Source organism: Procambarus clarkii, chromosome 62 (genome assembly GCF_040958095.1).
Source record: "Procambarus clarkii isolate CNS0578487 chromosome 62, FALCON_Pclarkii_2.0, whole genome shotgun sequence".
Taxonomy (NCBI): domain Eukaryota; kingdom Metazoa; phylum Arthropoda; class Malacostraca; order Decapoda; family Cambaridae; genus Procambarus; species Procambarus clarkii.
In genome coordinates, this window is record NC_091211.1 from 26,382,853 (window position 1) to 26,401,837 (window position 18,985).

General features: G+C 43.8%; 1 protein-coding gene across 7 annotated transcripts in view; it reads right to left on the reverse strand.

Moving 5' to 3' along the window:
* cic (Putative transcription factor capicua) overlaps positions 1-18,985 on the reverse strand; it is an 89,425-nt gene that overhangs the window by 20,222 nt on the left and 50,218 nt on the right. For 4 of the 7 annotated variants that reach the window (XM_069308401.1, XM_069308400.1, XM_069308399.1 and 1 more), the window contains exons 1-4: positions 14,975-15,100; positions 5,409-8,464; positions 1,506-1,677; positions 1,044-1,253 (exon numbers count right to left, since the gene is read on the reverse strand). In XM_069308401.1, the coding sequence (XP_069164502.1) occupies positions 1,044-1,253; positions 1,506-1,677; positions 5,409-8,385 (3,359 nt within the window). In that variant the 5' untranslated portion in view covers positions 8,386-8,464; positions 14,975-15,100. Of the gene's footprint in view, positions 1-1,043; positions 1,254-1,505; positions 1,678-5,408; positions 8,465-14,652; positions 14,675-14,974; positions 15,101-18,985 lie in introns of those variants that run through there. The other 3 variants (XM_045755821.2, XM_045755819.2, XM_069308398.1) reach the window with 2 other exon arrangements.

The window sequence follows — 18,985 nt, forward strand, 5'->3', positions numbered from 1 at the left end:
CACTACAGCCCGGTTGGTCCGGCACTTCTTGCAGAAAACCATCCCGTTTTTTCTTGTAAACTTCCACTATTGTTCCGGCAATAATTTCTATACTTCCTGGGAGAATACTGAACAGCCATGCACCTCTGATGTTCAATGTTCTCTGATTGTGCCTATGGCACTTCTACTCTTCACTGGCTCTATTCTGCATTTCTTTCCATATCGTACACTCCAGTATGATGTCATGTTAATGTGTAAATTTGGGACTTACTTGGCCCTCTAGCACCTTTCATGTATATATTATTTGATTCCTCTTGTCTCCATTCTAGAGAGAACATTGAGAGCTTTAAGATGATCGCAATAATTTTGATGCTTTATCATGTGATGCTGTAGATATGAACAATTCAACTGTGCCACTGCCAGTTCATCTGAGTTACCTGGATGCTTGCCTCCAAGACAAAAAGTACCATTAAAGGTTTGCTATATTCTTACCACCCAACAACTTCCTTGACCCAACCCATGGAACAGGGAATAATTTTGAGCATGAAAGTTCACTACAGAAATTAGTTTGTAAAATCCTACCATCTGGTGGTGTAGTGGAAACGCACCTCGTGTTTCACAAACAATTTTGTCAGAGTTCAAGGTACAGCCTAAGGAGGATTGACTTAGCACCAATCCTAAATTGTTCATCCCCTGTTCATCCAACAGTAATTGGCAATCAGGTTGTAAACTGATTTGCAGGACATATTCCAGGGAATACATTAGATTTCTTTATAGGAGCTCATTAAGCCTCGAAGAAAAATTGCTCTTATTAAAGTTGTATCAATTTTACAGCATATCTATATAAAGGTATCTATTGTCAATCATTATTTTTTCCAGTACTGTACTGTATTATTCTACAAGTGCTCTACATATCATTGGGAATAATGATAAATTATATTAATACTTGACTAATTTACATTATATATACAATTACAATAAGTATGTATACAAATCTAAACAGCTTATGCTATTATAGAAAACAAATGTACTAATTTTTTGAGGGGGGAGGGAAAGGAACTTACCCAGCACTAAAAGTAATCGACGAGCTGCGTAGTCTTTTTCCATACATGGAAAGGTGTCGTGAGCAATATCCCTGACGCTGGCTCTCTTTGCTGCACCCTTCCTTACCACATAACCGACGCCATTGCTTCCCATTGAATTTTTTTCTAATCCCATTAGGAGTAGTCACAACCTCACCTTTCTTGTACTTAAGTGGAGTGGCAGTTCCAGATCTGTTAAAATAACAGGGAAGAAATGTTGGCCCACATTTAGGCACGAAGCTAACTCTACACCTCATATCTACATCCATTATTTAGCATGTAATGATTTGCATGTATTGTATATACGTATATGCACATGTGTATGTGTGCATATATGTATACAGTATATGTGTGTGTGTGTATGTATATATATAAAATATTATATTCAAATATGTATTTCTTAATGCCCCATCCATTCATCGCGCAAACAGTAAGTATCATTACCTGGGAGTGACAGGCGTTGATCGAGGAGTGGTAGTGCCTATGCTTCCCTGTTCTATTAAGCTTGAGGTGGATCCTCTGCTGTGCATGGATGAGCGCTTTGGGTCTCCCGTATATTTACTGCCCAGTGCACCTGGAGTCAGGGACATGGAGCGGTGATTACCACTATAATGACCTGAAACCAGCAAGGTTTTTGTGTAATCAATGATACATTGCTGATATGTTTAGCAAGCAACATCAAATTGAGTGGCAAACATGTAACCTAACATGTCTTGGTAGACTAACTCATTTCACATTTACCAAGATTGCAATAATTTGTTTAATTTATGACATAAAAAAATTATATACAGTACTGTATTATTCAAATATGACTGCAAACTAAAAATTATTGGTTCACTCTGCACTAAGTAACTTAACTCAGTACAGCATAAAACTTATCTTCATTTATAATCACAAAAAACCAGCATTGAATGTAATGAAAGGCAATTTTCTTGGTAAGCCCCAGAGGCAACCTGGAGATATCTGGCTAATATGCGTTACATTACATTAGTCAATGTATTAGTCAATGGAGGCATTAGTCAATGGAGTTCAGCCTACTGAACTGGACCACGAGCCAGAACCTGGCCCTCCTCAGAGAGGCACAGAGAGCAATGGCCCCTGGAAAAAAAAAAACCGTGGTTGGAGGGTTTTCCTTATCTGCCATCGACCGGGGTTAGACACCCAGATAGGTAGGCATAACAAAGGAGACTCCATATTTTAAGAAAATTGACACCAAAAACCGAACAGAGGCAGAACTCCCTCAATTCCCATGGAAACAAGAGAATAGAATAGAAACCAGAGAATAGTCCGAATGGAGCCAGATGGTCGAACCCCGAGTGACACAAACCCTCTGAAGCAACAACCAAACCACCGCAAACTCCCGCACTGTGCTGTGAACCTGACGGAAGGATGGACCCCACTGCCTCTGGCCAGCCTGGGAAGCACTGGTCACAAAGCCCTAGCCGAGAGACGACGCGTCTGTGAATACATCGAATGAGGGCTCTGGTAGGCACCAAGGCACTGAATCCCGAAAAACCCAAAGAGGAAGTGTTACGGACCCGAGCCCAGCGTCCGAGCACGGAGCAGTGACGACCGCGCCATCTGTGGGTCAGCTCCCGAAACCCCCTCCAAATGGACGACGCCATCTAGTGAGGACGAGAAATACCGGCCACAAGGGCTAGTTTCCCGTCCTGATCAGCTCGTAACATAGCCGCTGCTGACCTCTGGTGAGGTAACGCTTAGACAGCAACGCCATCTATGGAGTGGATAGGTGGGCGTTTGTGTCTAAGCCTGTAAGTGTCCCTATTACTGATGACGTGTCTGATTACAGAGTCGACCTGGGACTGCGGTAATGGAAGTTGGATCAGTCTACCCAAGGCAGCCGTCTTGTCTCCAAGTATTTGCTGCAGCAGCTGTGAGTCACCCCCCGGATGAACACTGAGGTGTTAGCCTGCCTGTGACGTGGCAGCTGAGGGATTGTCGTACCCGGGACTGACTGGTGGAGACGCTTAACCACTGGGGTGTTGTGGTGAGGAGAGTGACCTGTGGGATCACACGAGGCTCCTGACTAGGGCTCGCTACCCTAGTATCGGTCGTGGAGTGGCCTAACCAGCGTTGCTGATTGGAACCTGCCAGCCACAGGCTGGATTTGTGGTTGAAGGCCTCCACGACGGTACCCCCAGTGGAACTGTGATTTGGCTGGCCTGTGGCCAGGGTAGACTCAAGAGAATCGAAGGATTCGTCGTGAGGCCACAAGAGGACCAAGAGGTTAGCATCGTCGAGCACCGTGGAACACTCCGCGTCTTCAGAAGAAGGCTACATTGTATATAATAGAGTTTATACCCCCCCCCCCCCCCCGTGTGATAAGATGTATAGTATTTATGGTGATGGTGACAATTATATTATTAAGTTTTTGCCTTTGTCTCCCTTCCCCTTTAATTTACTTGCGTTACGGATCACATCCCTTGAAAGCCACTACTAGCTTGGGGCCGGATACCCTTACTCTACTAACATCAGAGAAAGAACCCGGTTGCGACCCGAGAGGGCCGTAACAGGAAGCCAGTGATGCAGCAACTAATGCAAGGCCCCCAGGAGGCTGAACCCAGTGATCACGAGAGAGGCGAAAGGGGCATCCACAAAGGAACCAGAACAGATGCCGAAGCCAAACCCAACCCAGCGGGTAAACCAGAACAGCGAAGGTCAGACTCCCACATAACTGCTCGAGCAACTACCGAGTTGCCGCGTTACCGGACCCCACAGCAATGCCTCCAGAAGGACACACATGGAAGCGGTCCGAGAGTCCCAAAAAAGACCCAATCATGTTCGAACCTGGGACAGACTCTTCGGTTTTCGGATGAAATTTTCTTACCGTGTGGGGTCTGTTTTGCTATGCCTACCTTTCTGGGTGCCTAACCCCAGTTGATGGCAGAAAAGGAAAATCCCCAACCACAGTGGGGTTTTTTCAGGGGGGCCCTTGCTCCCTGTGCCTCTCTGAGGGGGCCAGGTTCTGGCTCGTGGTCCCCGGTAGGCTGAACTCTACTGACTAATGCCCTGGTCTAATGTAATGCATATTAGCCAGATAATTCCAGGGAATTGAAAGGGTTCCCCCCACAGAAAAATATATGCCCTCCAAAATCCAGACCAGATCTGAAATTACAAATATTTGAATACAGCCTTTCACTACTGCAACTGCCATTTTTGGACAACTTTCCAGATGTTTTCCTAAAGAAACTAATTTGTGTCAAAATTAATACCAAGCCAAATTCAGTAAAATAACATTCATATGCTCCATTTTCCCCCCCACACAGTCATAGGTCATTTCAACCTGTCATATGATAGATATCTACTCTCTCATGCCCAAAACTCTTTCTATTGCTCAAGATTTTCTTTGATATATTATGGAGCACCATTCCAATTAATTATTAAAGAGGTTTCCTAACAATCATTTTTATAACATTTCTGGCACCTACTCTGAGCCAGACTCTAACTTCCACTGAATAAGAAAAGAGCACAATAGAATAATTTGAGCAAAAACTAAGATTGCAGAAAATCATTTTGCTGTATACAGTTCAATCAACCTAGATTTCATCATGACCTTTCCAGAATTTGTATTTCCTCATATAAATCTAATTTTTGGAGGGGTAATCTGGTAGATGGATTTATTTTTGTTAACTAAAAGGATCTACAATATTTAGGTCTGGATTTTGGAAATCCTACTGTTTTATTCATCACCGTAATTTAGAAATTACGGTGACAAATAAAATTACTTGGTATGGCACTGTAATCTCATCACCAATGACCTCCATAACCCAGGTCAACATGGATTTTGAGTGAAAAGATCATGCCTTTTGCAGCTATTTAACCACTATGACAAAATGACTGATGCATTAGAAGAAACACAGAATGCAGATGGTATCCACAGACTTTGCAAAAGCATTTGATAAATGTGACCATGAAATGTTAACACCCCCCCCCCCCCCCACAAAATGAGGTCAGTAGGAATAATAGGTAAAGTATGGCAAAGAATATTAAATTTTCTGTCAAACCAAACACAATGAATAACAATCAAATATAATTGAGTTCAAACAGTTTAAAGCGCTGTGCCTCAGGGCACAGCCCTTGTACCACTGCTTTTCCTTATTCCCATATTAGATAAAAATACAAGTCACAGCATCATGTAAATAAACTAGTAAAAATAAGCAAGTCATCTCGGTAAGATAGCTCCAGGGAGCCACCAGAAACTCCCTGGGAAGATATTTTGCTAAATTAGAATATTTTAAATGTGCCTCAAACATCCTGTCTCCTTTATGTTCAATTGAAAAATGGGCCAAAGATGTATTTAAATAAAGAAAAACAGGCTGCACATACCCCCATCTGCAGGAAATGTGATGTCCTCTCTTCTAAGGTCATCATCACTATCGTAATCATCTATTGGTCGTCTGCGCAGCTCTTCTGAACCAGAACTGAGGCCAGCTGATCCTGACTGTCCACTAAGAGGTGTCATGGGTACACTGCCAGGGGGTGTTACATGGTTCGGTGGTGTGATGGTGCCGTAAGTGGTTGCTACCATCGAATAGGAGGGGGCAGTGGGCACTAAGTGAGAGCCAGATGTTTCCTGGAAGCCCGGAGGTGGGTAGCCACTTGGTTTTTGAGAATTATAGTGGTGAGAAACGGCTAGCAATGATGATTGTACGTGTGGCTCCAAATCCTCCCACCATGGTGGTTGAAGTAACCGTAAATGAGGCCGAAGAAGCCAGTGGTCATTTGCCACACCAGACCCCTGATTGTTTGTCTCGCCACTAATGCGCACCAAATATTGCGAAGTTGGTGAGCCCTGTCTTTCATACACTACCCCTTCCGCAAACATCAGTTGTTCCTTATCTAACCGCACTACAACACGTGCCCCTTCCACTAGCTGTTTGGCAGATGGAACAGCATCACTTATCACATCAAATTTACCAGTCGTAAAAACATTACTGTACAAGAGATCACTATTTGCATCGGCATCAATCCTCACTATAAGATCACAAGCATTTTTTACACTTACAATCACTGCTGGATAGTAAACTAAGCCACGCTTGGCTAAAACTCTATGACCCTTCCACTCGCTGAGGTCAACGGGTGCTCTAGCAACACCCTGCTGAGACGACCACATTTCTGGGGTTCGAGGCACTTCCCCTCCTTCGCGCGTTTCACCAGACACATGATGAGATGAAAGAGTAGCCTGCGCAGCAGCATCAACAACACTCTTGAAGCCTGCGTACTGCTTTGGCTGAGGAAACTCTACTTTTGAACTTGGTGACTGAGAGAGACAGCTGGTGGCACTTTGAGAGATAGCAGGTTGGGAATGGGCTTGAGGCGGTACCATATGAGGGATGTGTACTGAATGGTGCCCAACACTCCCCACTTGATGTTGTAGTTGTGACTGTTGTGAGGGTTGAGTAAGATGCTGTTGTTGGTGAGGCTGCTGTATATGGACTGCGTGTTGTTGCAGCATCTGCTGCTGTTGCTGCTGAAGCTGCAATTGTTGCTGTTGTTGTTGTTGCTGCTGCTGCTGTTGCTGCTGCTGCTGCTGCTGTTGCTGCTGCTGCTGTTGTTGCTGCTGCTGCTGTTGCTGTTGCTGCTGCTGCTGCTGCTGCTGTTGCTGCTGTTGCTGCTGTTGCTGCTGTTGCTGCTGCTGCTGTTGTTGCTGATGCTGTTGATGATGTGACTGCTGATGAATTTGATGATGAGTTTGATGTGACTGCTGAAGATGCTGTTGATGATGATGTAGTTGCTGGTGAGGTTGTTGGTGAGGTTGTTGATGTGGTTGCTGGTGAGGTTGCTGGTGAGGTTGCTGGTGTGGTTGCTGGTGTGGTTGCTGGTGTGGTTGCTGGTGTGGTTGCTGGTGTGGTTGCTGGTGAGGTTGCTGGTGAGGTTGCTGGTGAGGTTGCTGGTGAGGTTGTTGGTGAGGTTGTTGATGTGATTGTTGGTGAGGTTGCTGATGAGGTTGCTGATGAGGTTGCTGATGAGGTTGCTGATGAGGTTGTTGATGTGATTGCTGGTGAGGTTGTTGGTGAAGTTGTTGGTGAGGTTGTTGGTGAGGTTGCTGGTGTGGTTGTTGGTGCTGTATATGTTGTTGCCTTTGTTGGTGGTGCTGCTGTTGCTGCTGTTGTTGTTGCTGCTGAATCTTTTGTCTCTGCTGGTGTTGCTGCTGCTGATGATGATGAAGCTGCACCTGTTGGGATGAGTTGAGGGATCCTTGATATTGAGGAATTGTTACAAGTGTTGTCTGATGCTGAGGAATTAGACCAATGTGTGTAGAGACAGTGGCAGTGTGAGGAATGGATGAGGCTTGCGTGGCTGGTGCAAGCTTAAGTTGCGTGTTAGGTTGAGAAAGAGAGTTCCGCTGAACGGTTAACACCTGAGAGGTGACTACGCTGTGTGTTGCGATAGCATGTGACACTACCGTATGACTGGTGTTCTTCATGTTGACTGGCTGTGACTCAACTGGAGGCTCACTAGGCGCAATTTTATCTTGGCCGTTACCTTCCTTACCATTGCTACTTTGGATACCACTTCCGTTTTCATTAACTCGACCACCACCGGATGTGTTCACCCGAAGGTCTTGAGGCTTGATTTCGGAAAAATTTACGTCAACCTCTGCAACAACTATTGGTCTGATAATAGCATCTGGAACAGCCATAGGTGCCACAGACACCATAGGACTTGTTACCGATGTGCTAACGGAGGGGCCTCGCAGCTGGCCAGATGTTGAGACTACCAGAGCAGAACTAACAGTTGTACTAGCTGTCACCATTGCAGTCGCTGGTTGCAGTCCTTCATTCATATCCTCCAATTCAGATGGATCAAACTTACGCTTTTTGGGTAACTTGCATACATCATGTACAGGCTGCTTTTCTTCTCTCACTGGAGTTAAGGATGTCAGACTTCCAGTACCTGCTGCTGGGGCAGAGCCCCTGCTGGAGTTTGCAACTCCAACTCGGGGTCGGCTCACCGTAGCAGCAGGCATGCTGGAGCCAGTGCTGCTCTGACTGCTCACCACAATCGCTTCATCGTTAGCACCTGCTGTGGGTATTCCCTCAGCAGAGCCACCAGGGTCGTCACCTTTGCCTCCTGACACAGCATCCTTATGAGCCCTCACTGACCCATAATCTTCCTCTCCCTTTTTGCCATGGGATATGTTATTGCCCGAGGCTGTGTGTCCCGAGGGTGGCTGATGTACAGCCGAATCTCCCTCCCTGCGGGCGGTGGCTCTTGCACCACGGCCAGAACTGCCTGAAGCTTTGGATTCTGCAGTGCGTTTGGCTCGGTTGCCCCCGCGCCTATTCATGGTGCCGGTCATCCATAGTTATAACGCTGAGGACCACTGGCGACTCACCAGAGCACCAGGCAAGCTTCATAGCAGCTATGGTCCTTCACAGCTGAAAAATAACAAAAATTCATTACAAATGTAAAAAATGTTGATACAGAAAAGTATTTAACAGAAATATAAGTACTTAATAGTACTTATTAGTAGTTTATTGAAAAAATATTCATAACACAGAGTAATGCAGACAGAGAGTCACAATAACGTGGCTGAAAAATGTTGACCAAACCACACACTAGAAATTGAAGACAACGACAACGTTTCGGTCCGTCCTGGACCATTATCAAGTCGATTGTGATAAGATGAAGGAAGCAAGGGCAATAAATAGGCAAGAGGAGAGGGAACCTTTATCTTTCTCTTGGTTTCTCTTATGATCCCTTTCTTATTCCTATTATTACACCTTACCTTCTGTACCTTTTGCCTTGCTCTTATCTTCCTCTAAGGTTTCCCTCTCCTCACCTCTCTCTCGCCTATTTACTGCCCTTACTTCCTTCGTCTCATCACAATCGACTTGATAATGGTCCAGGATGGACTGAAACGTCGTTGTCTTCAATTTCTAGTGTGTGGTTTGGTCAACAGAATAATGTTTATCATATACACGGTCTTTTTAAACTGAAACCTTTTCCTATAAGAGCTGCACCTCATCTTTCAATTTAAAGAAGCTTTGTAAATACTGTAATTATAAACAATGGAAGTTATCAAATGTATTGATTAATAAAATAAATTACTGTATAATTATCATACAATGAAATATAAAAATATAAATTAAGAAAACACACAAGATAATTGCCATTATGTAATATTTCCTAAAATGCATAGGAAACACAGGATCTGGTAACACATCATGTAACTGCTCAGCATATACAAATACAAATACAAATATTTATTCAGATAAAGTACATACATACAAGGTGAGATACAAAAGTTGATGGATAAATATAGATATATTTATAGATATAAATAAGGAGGGACAAAAGACATTGGGAACTTTGCATTATAATAAGTTTATAGTCAATAAATATGAATACCAATAGTAACTAAAACTAAATGTATGTAGAGGGTATCAGCTATTTCAATAATGACGCCCCACAGATACTACCTTGACCTAGGGAGCTCGGAGCTGGTTGGCCGAGCGGACAGCACGCTGGACTTGTGATCCTGTGGTCCCAGGTTCGATCCCAGGCGCCGGCGAGAAACATTGGGCAGAGTTTCTTTCACCCTATGCCCCTGTTACCTAGCAGTAAAATAGGTACCTGGGTGTAAGTCAGCTGTCACGGGCTGCTTTCTGGGGGTGGAGGCCTGGTCGAGGACCGGGCCGCGGGGACACTAAAAAGCCCCGAAATCATCTCAAGAATCATCTCAAGATAGGAAACCAAAATGTGGACCTTGGACAAAACCCCAAGAACAAACTCCTCTTAAGTTGTGACCTTCACCAATGTTATTAACGTTAAGCTATTTTCTATTCTTTTTAAGCTTTCTATTGCAGCTTATTCTTTTTTTTTAAAGTTTGAAAATATATCATTAATGTGGCCATACATTGAGGTGATTCTGTAGCTCAATGTCCCTATTAGCCTTGTACAGTGTTAGAATTTAAGCTTTAGATTTTTCTTGAAGGACCACTCAGTAGCTCCTCAAGATTAGCACTGGTCCAGCCATGCCTTAGGGAGATGCACCAGGCCTCTGATACCCACCAGAGCCTACCAGGTGCCTGCTAGGAGCCAGCATCAAAATATAGCTCTCTTTACGAGGTGAAATCTTGGGGATTAGAAATCAACCCAAAACCCAGAGAAAAAATATACCAGAAAGCCTACGTGCAACAAAGCAAGAAATGTCAAAGAAAATTTGATATCCAAAGGTAATAAGGCAAACCATGAATAACTATTGAGGCTCTATGATAGAAATGAACCTGTGCCCCTAATCACGTCCGGTACTTGCACTACTGTATCAACTGGGCCATCATGGTCCAGCCAATAGTGTGTATACTATGTGATACACTATGTGATATGTATACAATAGTGTGTACACTATTAGGGGCGCTGGTTCCATTCTGTTAAATAGCCTCAATGTATATTCATTGTTTCATCATGCTATTGTGATTTTTCGTTGTGTACTCTATCCATGTTGTGTACAACCACCACCAGGCAGCATCCCATCTCACCCGAAGTCCTTGAAGGCAGCTTCCTCACTCACTACAGAACTATAGAGAGGCCCCAGCAGTAAAATCCCTTTCATTGTATTCAATGTTTGATTTCTGGGAGAGTCCCTAAGTAGCACCCTGAGCTAACCCAAATTGCACTTCAGTAAGGAAAAGACAAACTAAAAAAACACTAGTCATAGACCAGGAAGACTTTGTAGGAGAGCATGGCCAGTTTGAGGTGTAGGAGTGGCGAAGGAATGAGGGCAAGGGCACATCCACCCCAATTGCCAGCAAAAGCTGCGCCTTCAGAAAGGGAGTGTCTCCTTGTATCACACGAGAGGGCAGAAACATATGGCTAGTTCATGGAGACAGAATGGATCCAATTATTTTAGTAGAGAAATACAAGAATTTGTATAAATAACTTTGTTACAATATTTTATATATTTATTGTAATTAAAGCATTTTTTAATATAATTGTGAATTTTTAAATACTACATTGGCTGTGTCATTCAGTAAACAGAAAGACAAGTTGTATAATTCAGAATTTTTTTCTGAATCAAGAGTCAGGTTCAATCAAGCTGAAGCACCTGCCCCAGTGGATCAAAAGAAATACCAGAAACTCTTTACATACAGCATTCTCAAATAAAATATTGAATCTGCATGCTTCTGATGCAAATGTCAATTTTTTTTTTTAGACAAATTAAAGGAACTATATTTTATTCAACGAGTTCTCCTTTGATTTTACGCAAATGTACAACCTTAAAACTGAAGTACAGTATCAGTTTTGAGCCAACCCATCCTTGAAAATAATTGAACAGTATATACTGCACAACAATTGGTGGCAATGGTATAAAATGTATATTGTGGAACAAACGCTAGATAATATCCACAAATTGCATTACAATACTGATAATTTTAAAGCAATATGTAAAAAGAGGTCATACACTACTAAGAAAGATGTGAAGACAGCATATCCTATTTATGTCTAACAAAATATATAGCAGGTCTAACAGTGCATACATGAATTATATAAAGACCAGGATATGCATTATGTTAAGACTAGGATAAGTTTTGTTAGACCTATAGAAGTTTTTTCTTTGGATTTTGTTTAGCAGTTGTACACTATACTCCTGCTACATGTTGCCTTATAATGTTCAATACAGTAGTACATATAGGCACTGTACTATTATCTATATGCAGGCGATGAGTCACAATAACGTATGTTGACCAGACTACACACTAGAAGGTGAAGGGACGACGACGTTTCAGTCCGTCCTGGACCATTCTCAAGCTGATTGTGCACAATCGACTTGAGAATGGTCCAGGACGGACCGAAACGTCATCGTCCCTTCACCTTCTAGTGTGTGGTCTGGTCTACTATTATCTGTGTACCCTATTCCATATTTTGAACTAATGCCCTCGGTTGTTATACGTTTACTATTATTTTGAAGAATGGGTTGAGAATAACAGTAGCTAAATACTGGAAAACACAGGTCTTATTTCTGGTATTCAGCCACCACAGCATCTCAAAATCAATTTAAAATCCCTCAATGCACATATGCTTATTATATTTAAGGGTCCTAGTAGTACAGTCAGGTCCGTTCTTGACTTGCAATTGAAAATTCCAGGCTCGAATCCCAGGCAGGACAAAAATGGTTGGGCGCATTTTGTATCACCTAATGCCCTTGTTCACCTAGCAGTAAGTAGGTACCCAGAAGATAGTCAGCATGTTGTGAGGTTGCATTTTGGGGGGCGGGAGGGTCGCAATTTGACCTTGGGCGGGTTGGGAGGTGGGGGTGGGGACCTCGATATAAGCCTAATGTATTTAATAAAAATAAAGTGAGAACGCCACGAAAGATTATTGGCTCACCATGCTACCATGTCCTATAACATCAGATCTTAACACTCAGTGATTCCCATGAACAACCTTCCAAATATTAGGTACCAGATGACAGTATCCTGCTTGAGCACACACACAGGTATCATCCTCCCAGGTAGCCGAATATTAGGGAACCAGGAATTGTACGTTATTATGTAAATGTTAACCAATATAAATGAAATGATGAGGTATATAATATAAACCATAATATACATGGATACACTACCTATTCCCTTACAGATGGGTGAAGTGTCTATAGTAATTTGTATAGTGGCACTCAGGGGACCACACACACTGTGCAGCACTTCATACATGGTCACCCACGTATTTTGGTCAGTATCTAAATAAATATTACATTTACACAAACGATTTATGGCATCATACATAAATGTGATACCTGTACATATCAGTGTTTTTGAGGAAATATTACTGTACTGTAGAATATTTTTAAACCATTTTGAATAGAAATAATTAAAGATAAGTGGCCAGATACCACACCAGCATATTATCCAAGACTTCACTGAAGAACATTGGAAGATCACAGACAGAACAGGAAAATAGAAACCGCTGTAAACAGTAAATACACCTATTCAATATCTAAATCAGCATCTTGGGGGCTTAGAATGTATGATTCTTCACTTTAAGGAGTAGCAAGATAGCAACTGACTAGGTCTATGACAACATGACTGATTGGCTATGACAACTTGGCTACATTGACCAACTGGCTATGACAACATGACCAACTGGCTATGACAACATGACAACATTGACCAACAGGCTATGACAACATGGCTACAAGACTGATTATGTATGACAACAAGGTTACATGACCAAATGGTTATAACACCATGATTACTCTGACAAAATATAATGACTAAATGGTGTTAGCGGAGGCTAGTTACCTTAGGTGGAAGAGATTTTGGAGGTGTTACATTTGGAGGATGTGTTATTGGAGGTAATTTACCTCTGGAGAGGTTACCTCTGGAGGAGGTGTTAGTGGAGACAAGTTACCTCTGGAGGAGGTGTTAGTGGAGACAAGTTACCTCTGGAGGAGGTGTTAGTGGAGACAAGTTACCTCTGGAGGAGGTGTTAGTGGAGACAAGTTACCTCTGGAGGAGGTGTTAGTGGAGACAAGTTACCTCTGGAGGAGGTGTTAGTGGAGACAAGTTACCTCTGGAGGAGGTGTTAGTGGAGACAAGTTACCTCTGGAGGAGGTGTTAGTGGAGACAAGTTACCTCTGGAGGAGGTGTTAGTGGAGACAAGTTACCTCTGGAGGAGGTGTTAGTGGAGACAAGTTACCTCTGGAGGAGGTGTTAGTGGAGACAAGTTACCTCTGGAGGAGGTGTTAGTGGAGACAAGTTACCTCTGGAGGAGGTGTTAGTGGAGACAAGTTACCTCTGGAGGAGGTGTTAGTGGAGACAAGTTACCTCTGGAGGAGGTGTTAGTGGAGACAAGTTACCTCTGGAGGAGGTGTTAGTGGAGACAAGTTACCTCTGGAGGAGGTGTTAGTGGAGACAAGTTACCTCTGGAGGAGGTGTTAGTGGAGACAAGTTACCTCTGGAGGAGGTGTTAGTGGAGACAAGTTACCTCTGGAGGAGGTGTTAGTGGAGACAAGTTACCTCTGGAGGAGGTGCTAGTGAAGGCAAGTTACCTCTGGAGGAGGTGTTAGCAGAGACAAGTTACCTCTGGAGGAGGTGTTAGTGGAGGCAAGTTACCTCTGGAGGAGGTGCTAGTGAAGGCAAGTTACCTCTGGAGGAGGTGTTAGCAGAGACAAGTTACCTCTGGAGGAGGTGTTAGTGGAGGCAAGTTACCTCTGGAGGAGGTGCTAGTGGAGACAAGTTACCTTTGGAGGAGGTGCTAGTGAAGGCAAGTTACCTCTGGAGGAGGTGTTAGCAGAGACAAGTTACCTCTGGAGGAGGTGTTAGTGGAGGCAAGTTACCTCTGGAGGAGGTGCTAGTGAAGGCAAGTTACCTCTGGAGGAGGTGTTAGTGGAAGCAAGTTACCTCTGGAGGTGTTAGCACAGACAAGTTACCTCTGGAGGTGTTAGTGGAGACAAGTTACCTCTGGAGGAGGAGGTGCTAGTGGAGACAAGTTACCTCTGGAGGAGGTGCTAGTGGAGACAAGTTACCTCTGGAGGAGGAGGTGCTAGTGGAGACAAGTTACCTCTGGAGGAGGTGTTAGTGGAGACAAGTTACCTCTGGAGGAGGTGTTAGTGGAGACAAGTTACCTCTGGAGGAGGTGCTAGTGGAGGCTGACCCTGTCTGCCAACACCCGTCCACCTACACCAGAGCCACCTTCAGGAGAGGAGCGAGGTGGTGTGGGTAGCAGAGGTGTGTGTAGGGGGTTAGAGGAGAGACGTGGACGAGAGGAGAGGAGAGGAGAGGAGGGAGGCAGGCAGACACAGCCATTCTGGCCCCCTGCGCCTTCCCCATGAAAACAAAGGAAGACATCGCCCCCTCCGCCGCCTCTCCTCTCCCGTCTCCTCCTGTGCTGGCGTCTACCACCAGCCCGGGAGCCTGTCTCAGGTGCTCATGACAGGGAGGACGTACCTGGCGTGGATTACAAGGAGCGAGAGTGGCAACAATATGGATCAATGTGGAGTCCAGGTCGGGTCTCCTCCACACCACACACACACACACACACACATACACACACACACACAAACACACACACACACACACACACGGATACACCACCATGCATGAGCCACACATGGAGGAAACCCACCACTTTACGCACTTTTGTTTAGATTTTCCTACCTTAATCGCCGCTTATAAAATTATAACTCTATTTTTATTCGTGTAATTTATCTCATGTACATGGCAAGGAGACTTTGGTCTAAGCTCTGTTCTTTGGTTGGTTAGTGATATTTTCTTCCACATTCGCATCATTAATGACATATCCAACCTTGGGTGAATGGGCCTGCAAGCTGAGCTGTGATTGGCCACAGTCTAGTCACGTGACTTATCCGCGCACACTCATTGGCTACCTGTTCTTACTCATGCAAGAGCAATCACGAAAAAGCAGACGACAAATGTACATAAAACATTTATGGATTATACCAGTATAATTATGTAAATTACACAAATTCCTTAGTAATATATAGAGTACGTTTTTCAAATAATAATAAACTGGCAACTCTCACAAAGACGACTGGAGGTCCGACCATGACAAGAATAATTGTCATCCTAAATAAACTTTTGTGCTAATAATTTATCTTTCACAATATATAATTCAGCAAACTAATAGGACAACTATACAGCGTATCTCACTGTAACATAGCAAGATACAGTTAGCATAAAGTACAAGACACTATATACGTAAACACAAGCATTTTGAAGGGTTCGATTTACGTCTAGAGCGGCTGCGGTATTTCAGACCTTACGGATGGGCGACGGAAGGACTAAAATGGCATATAACAGGACTGAGACAGCCGCGCTGATGCCAACTAACATTTCTTGTTAAGGCAGGAGTATAACAATACATTAAATCCCTTGAGCAGGACGGAGGTGGCCGCCATGTAACCATAATAATAGTCAACACGCCCCAAACTGTACTAAATAATGATAACACGTGAGGAAAGACATAGTTAGCGGCCTCTGGCGGGCGGGAGACTTGAATCTGGCGACTCCTTATAAGATGTTTCTTACAATAGTGAATTCTCTTCGACGAGACAATATACCTGTTGCTTCCTAATACACTTACCCACCACTGGCTCTGTGTAGCTTTACTTGTGCCGGCCTCTCATGTGTCATATACATGTGTCACCCACATGGAACACCCTCTATAATGTGTCAAGAGTGTGGGGGTGTCAAGAGTGTGAGGGAGGGGTGTCAAGAGTGTGGGGGAGGGTGGTGTCAAGAGTGTGGGGGAGGGATGTCAAGAGTGTCCAGGAGGGGGTGTCAAGAGAGTGGGGGAGGGGTGTCAAGAGTGTGAGGGAGGGGTGTCAAGAGTGTGGGGGAGGGGTGTCAAGAGTGTGTGGGTGAGGGGTGTCAAGAGTGTCGGGGAGGGGGGGTGTCAAGAGTGCCGGGGAGGGGGGTGTCAAGAGTGTGGGGGAGGGATGTCAAGAGTGTCCAGGAGGGGGTGTCAAGAGAGTGGGGGAGGGGTGTCAAGAGTGTGAGGGAGGGGTGTCAAGAGTGTCCAGGAGGGGGTGTCAAGAGTGTCCAGGAGGGGGTGTCAAGAGTGTCCAGGAGGGGGTGTCAAGAGTGTGGGGGTGGGTGGGGGGGAGGCATCAAGAGTGTAGTACAGGTGCCAGTGTTAAATAATAAGAGTGAAGAAGGCAATAATTTAAGAGTGGTGTGGACTCTTACACGGTAACACAGGTTCCTACCCCCCAATGGTGGCTTCAATATTGCCTCCACCCAGGGTGCTCCTCTTGTTGTTGCTGCTCTTATTGTTGCTCTTATTGCTGTTGCTCTTGTTGCTGTTGCTCTTGTTGCTCTTGTTACTCTTGTTGCTCTTGTTGCTGCTGCTCTTGTTGCTCTTGTTACTCTTGTTGCTCTTGTTGCTGCTGCTCTTGTTGCTGTTGTTACTCTTGTTGCTCTTGTTGCTGCTGCTCTTGTTGCTGTTGTTACTCTTGTTGCTCTTGTTGCTGCTGCTCTTGTTGCTGTTGCTCTTGTTACTCTTGTTGCTCTTGTTGCTGCTGCTCTTGTTACTCTTGTTGCTCTTGTTGCTGCTGCTCTTGTTGCTCTTGTTACTCTTGTTGCTCTTGTTGCTGCTGCTCTTGTTACTCTTGTTGCTCTTGTTGCTCTTGTTGCTCTTGCTCTTGTTGCTGTTGCTCTTGTTACTCTTGTTGCTCTTGTTGCTGCTGCTCTTGTTACTCTTGTTGCTCTTGTTGCTCTTGTTGCTCTTGTTACTCTTGTTGCTCTTGTTGCTGCTGCTCTTGTTACTCTTGTTATTGCTCTTGTTCCTATTGCTATTGTTGTTGCTCTTGTTGCTGATGCTGCTGTTAGTGCTCTTATTGTTGCTCTTGTTGCTGGTGCTCTTGTTGCTGTTGCTCTTGTTGCTCTTGTTGTTGTTACTGTTGTTGAGCCGTGACGAACAAGGGAAGGAAGGGCACACTTTCCTTAACCCATTATCTAAGGGGTAGCAGCATGCACATCTTCCCTCCCCCTTCACTAATGGGGGGGGGTCATGAGCACCCTTCCCTCTCCCCTTAACTAATGGGGGAGCAACAACCATAATTCCCCCTCTCCCCCTTCACTAATGGGGAGGGTCATGCGCACCCTCCCCTCTCTCCCTTCACTAATGGGGGAGCAGCAAGCATTCCTCTTAACCAATTCATGAGAGACATGACCCGGGCATCAATAATACATAAATCAATTCTTTGCACTGTGGCTCAATTCAGTTATTTACACTAAATTACCTTCTCGTTGTATTAGGTCATGTTGCCTTGGATTAGCTATGTTGGATTAGGTCATGTTGCCTTGGATTAGCTATGTTGGATTAGGTCATGTTGCCTTGGATTAGCTATGTTGGATTAGGTCATGTTGCTATATATTCCCAAATTTGAAAAGTTATATAAAATTCCTCTTCATAGAATCACAAGCAAGAAAAAACAAATATTCGCTCTCGATATGAGAAAACAAACCTTTAACAGTTTAATTTGTATTGTATTGCGTTGTATTATATTGTATTTTAATTCGTCTAGGTGCATTCAGCCATTCATAGGCACTCATAAACACACTCATTCATATTCACTCATTCGTAAACACACTCATTCATATTCACTCATTCGAAAACACATTCATTCATAAACACTCATTCGTAAACACTGTCATTCAAGAACAGTATATAACTTGTCCTCTCAAATAATGCATCGTTTTTTGAACGCAATATTTACAAAAGACAAAAATATGGGATAGTATGAAAAGCAGCAGCTGACAAAACATCTACGTTTTCTATACGTGGGTCGGTTGGGTTAGGTAGGTGGCTTGGGTTATTGTGTTTGAATAGCCGGGTATTTTGTCCGGTTTGACAGCTCAAGAGAACAAGTTGCATACACACTACCATTCATACACACTACCATTCACAAACACTACCATTCATAAACACTACCATTCACACACACTACCATTTACACACACTACCATTCATAAACACTACCATTCACACACTCTACCATTCACACACTACCATTCACACACACTACCATTCATACACACTACCATTCATACACACTACCATTCTTACACACTACCATTCTTACACACTACCATTCACAAACACTACCATTCATACACACTACCATTCATACACACTACCATTCACAAACACTACCATTCATAAACACTACCATTCATAAACACTACCATTCATACGCACTACCATTCATAAAGACACCACCATTCATACTCAACCATTCATAGACACAACCATTCATAAACACAACCATTCATACTCAACCATTCACAGACCCCAACCACCATTCATGAAGCCAACCACCATTCATAAACACAACCATTCATACTCAACCATTCACAGACACCACCATTCATAAACACAACCATTCATACTCAACCATTCACAGACACCACCATTCATAAACACAACCATTCATA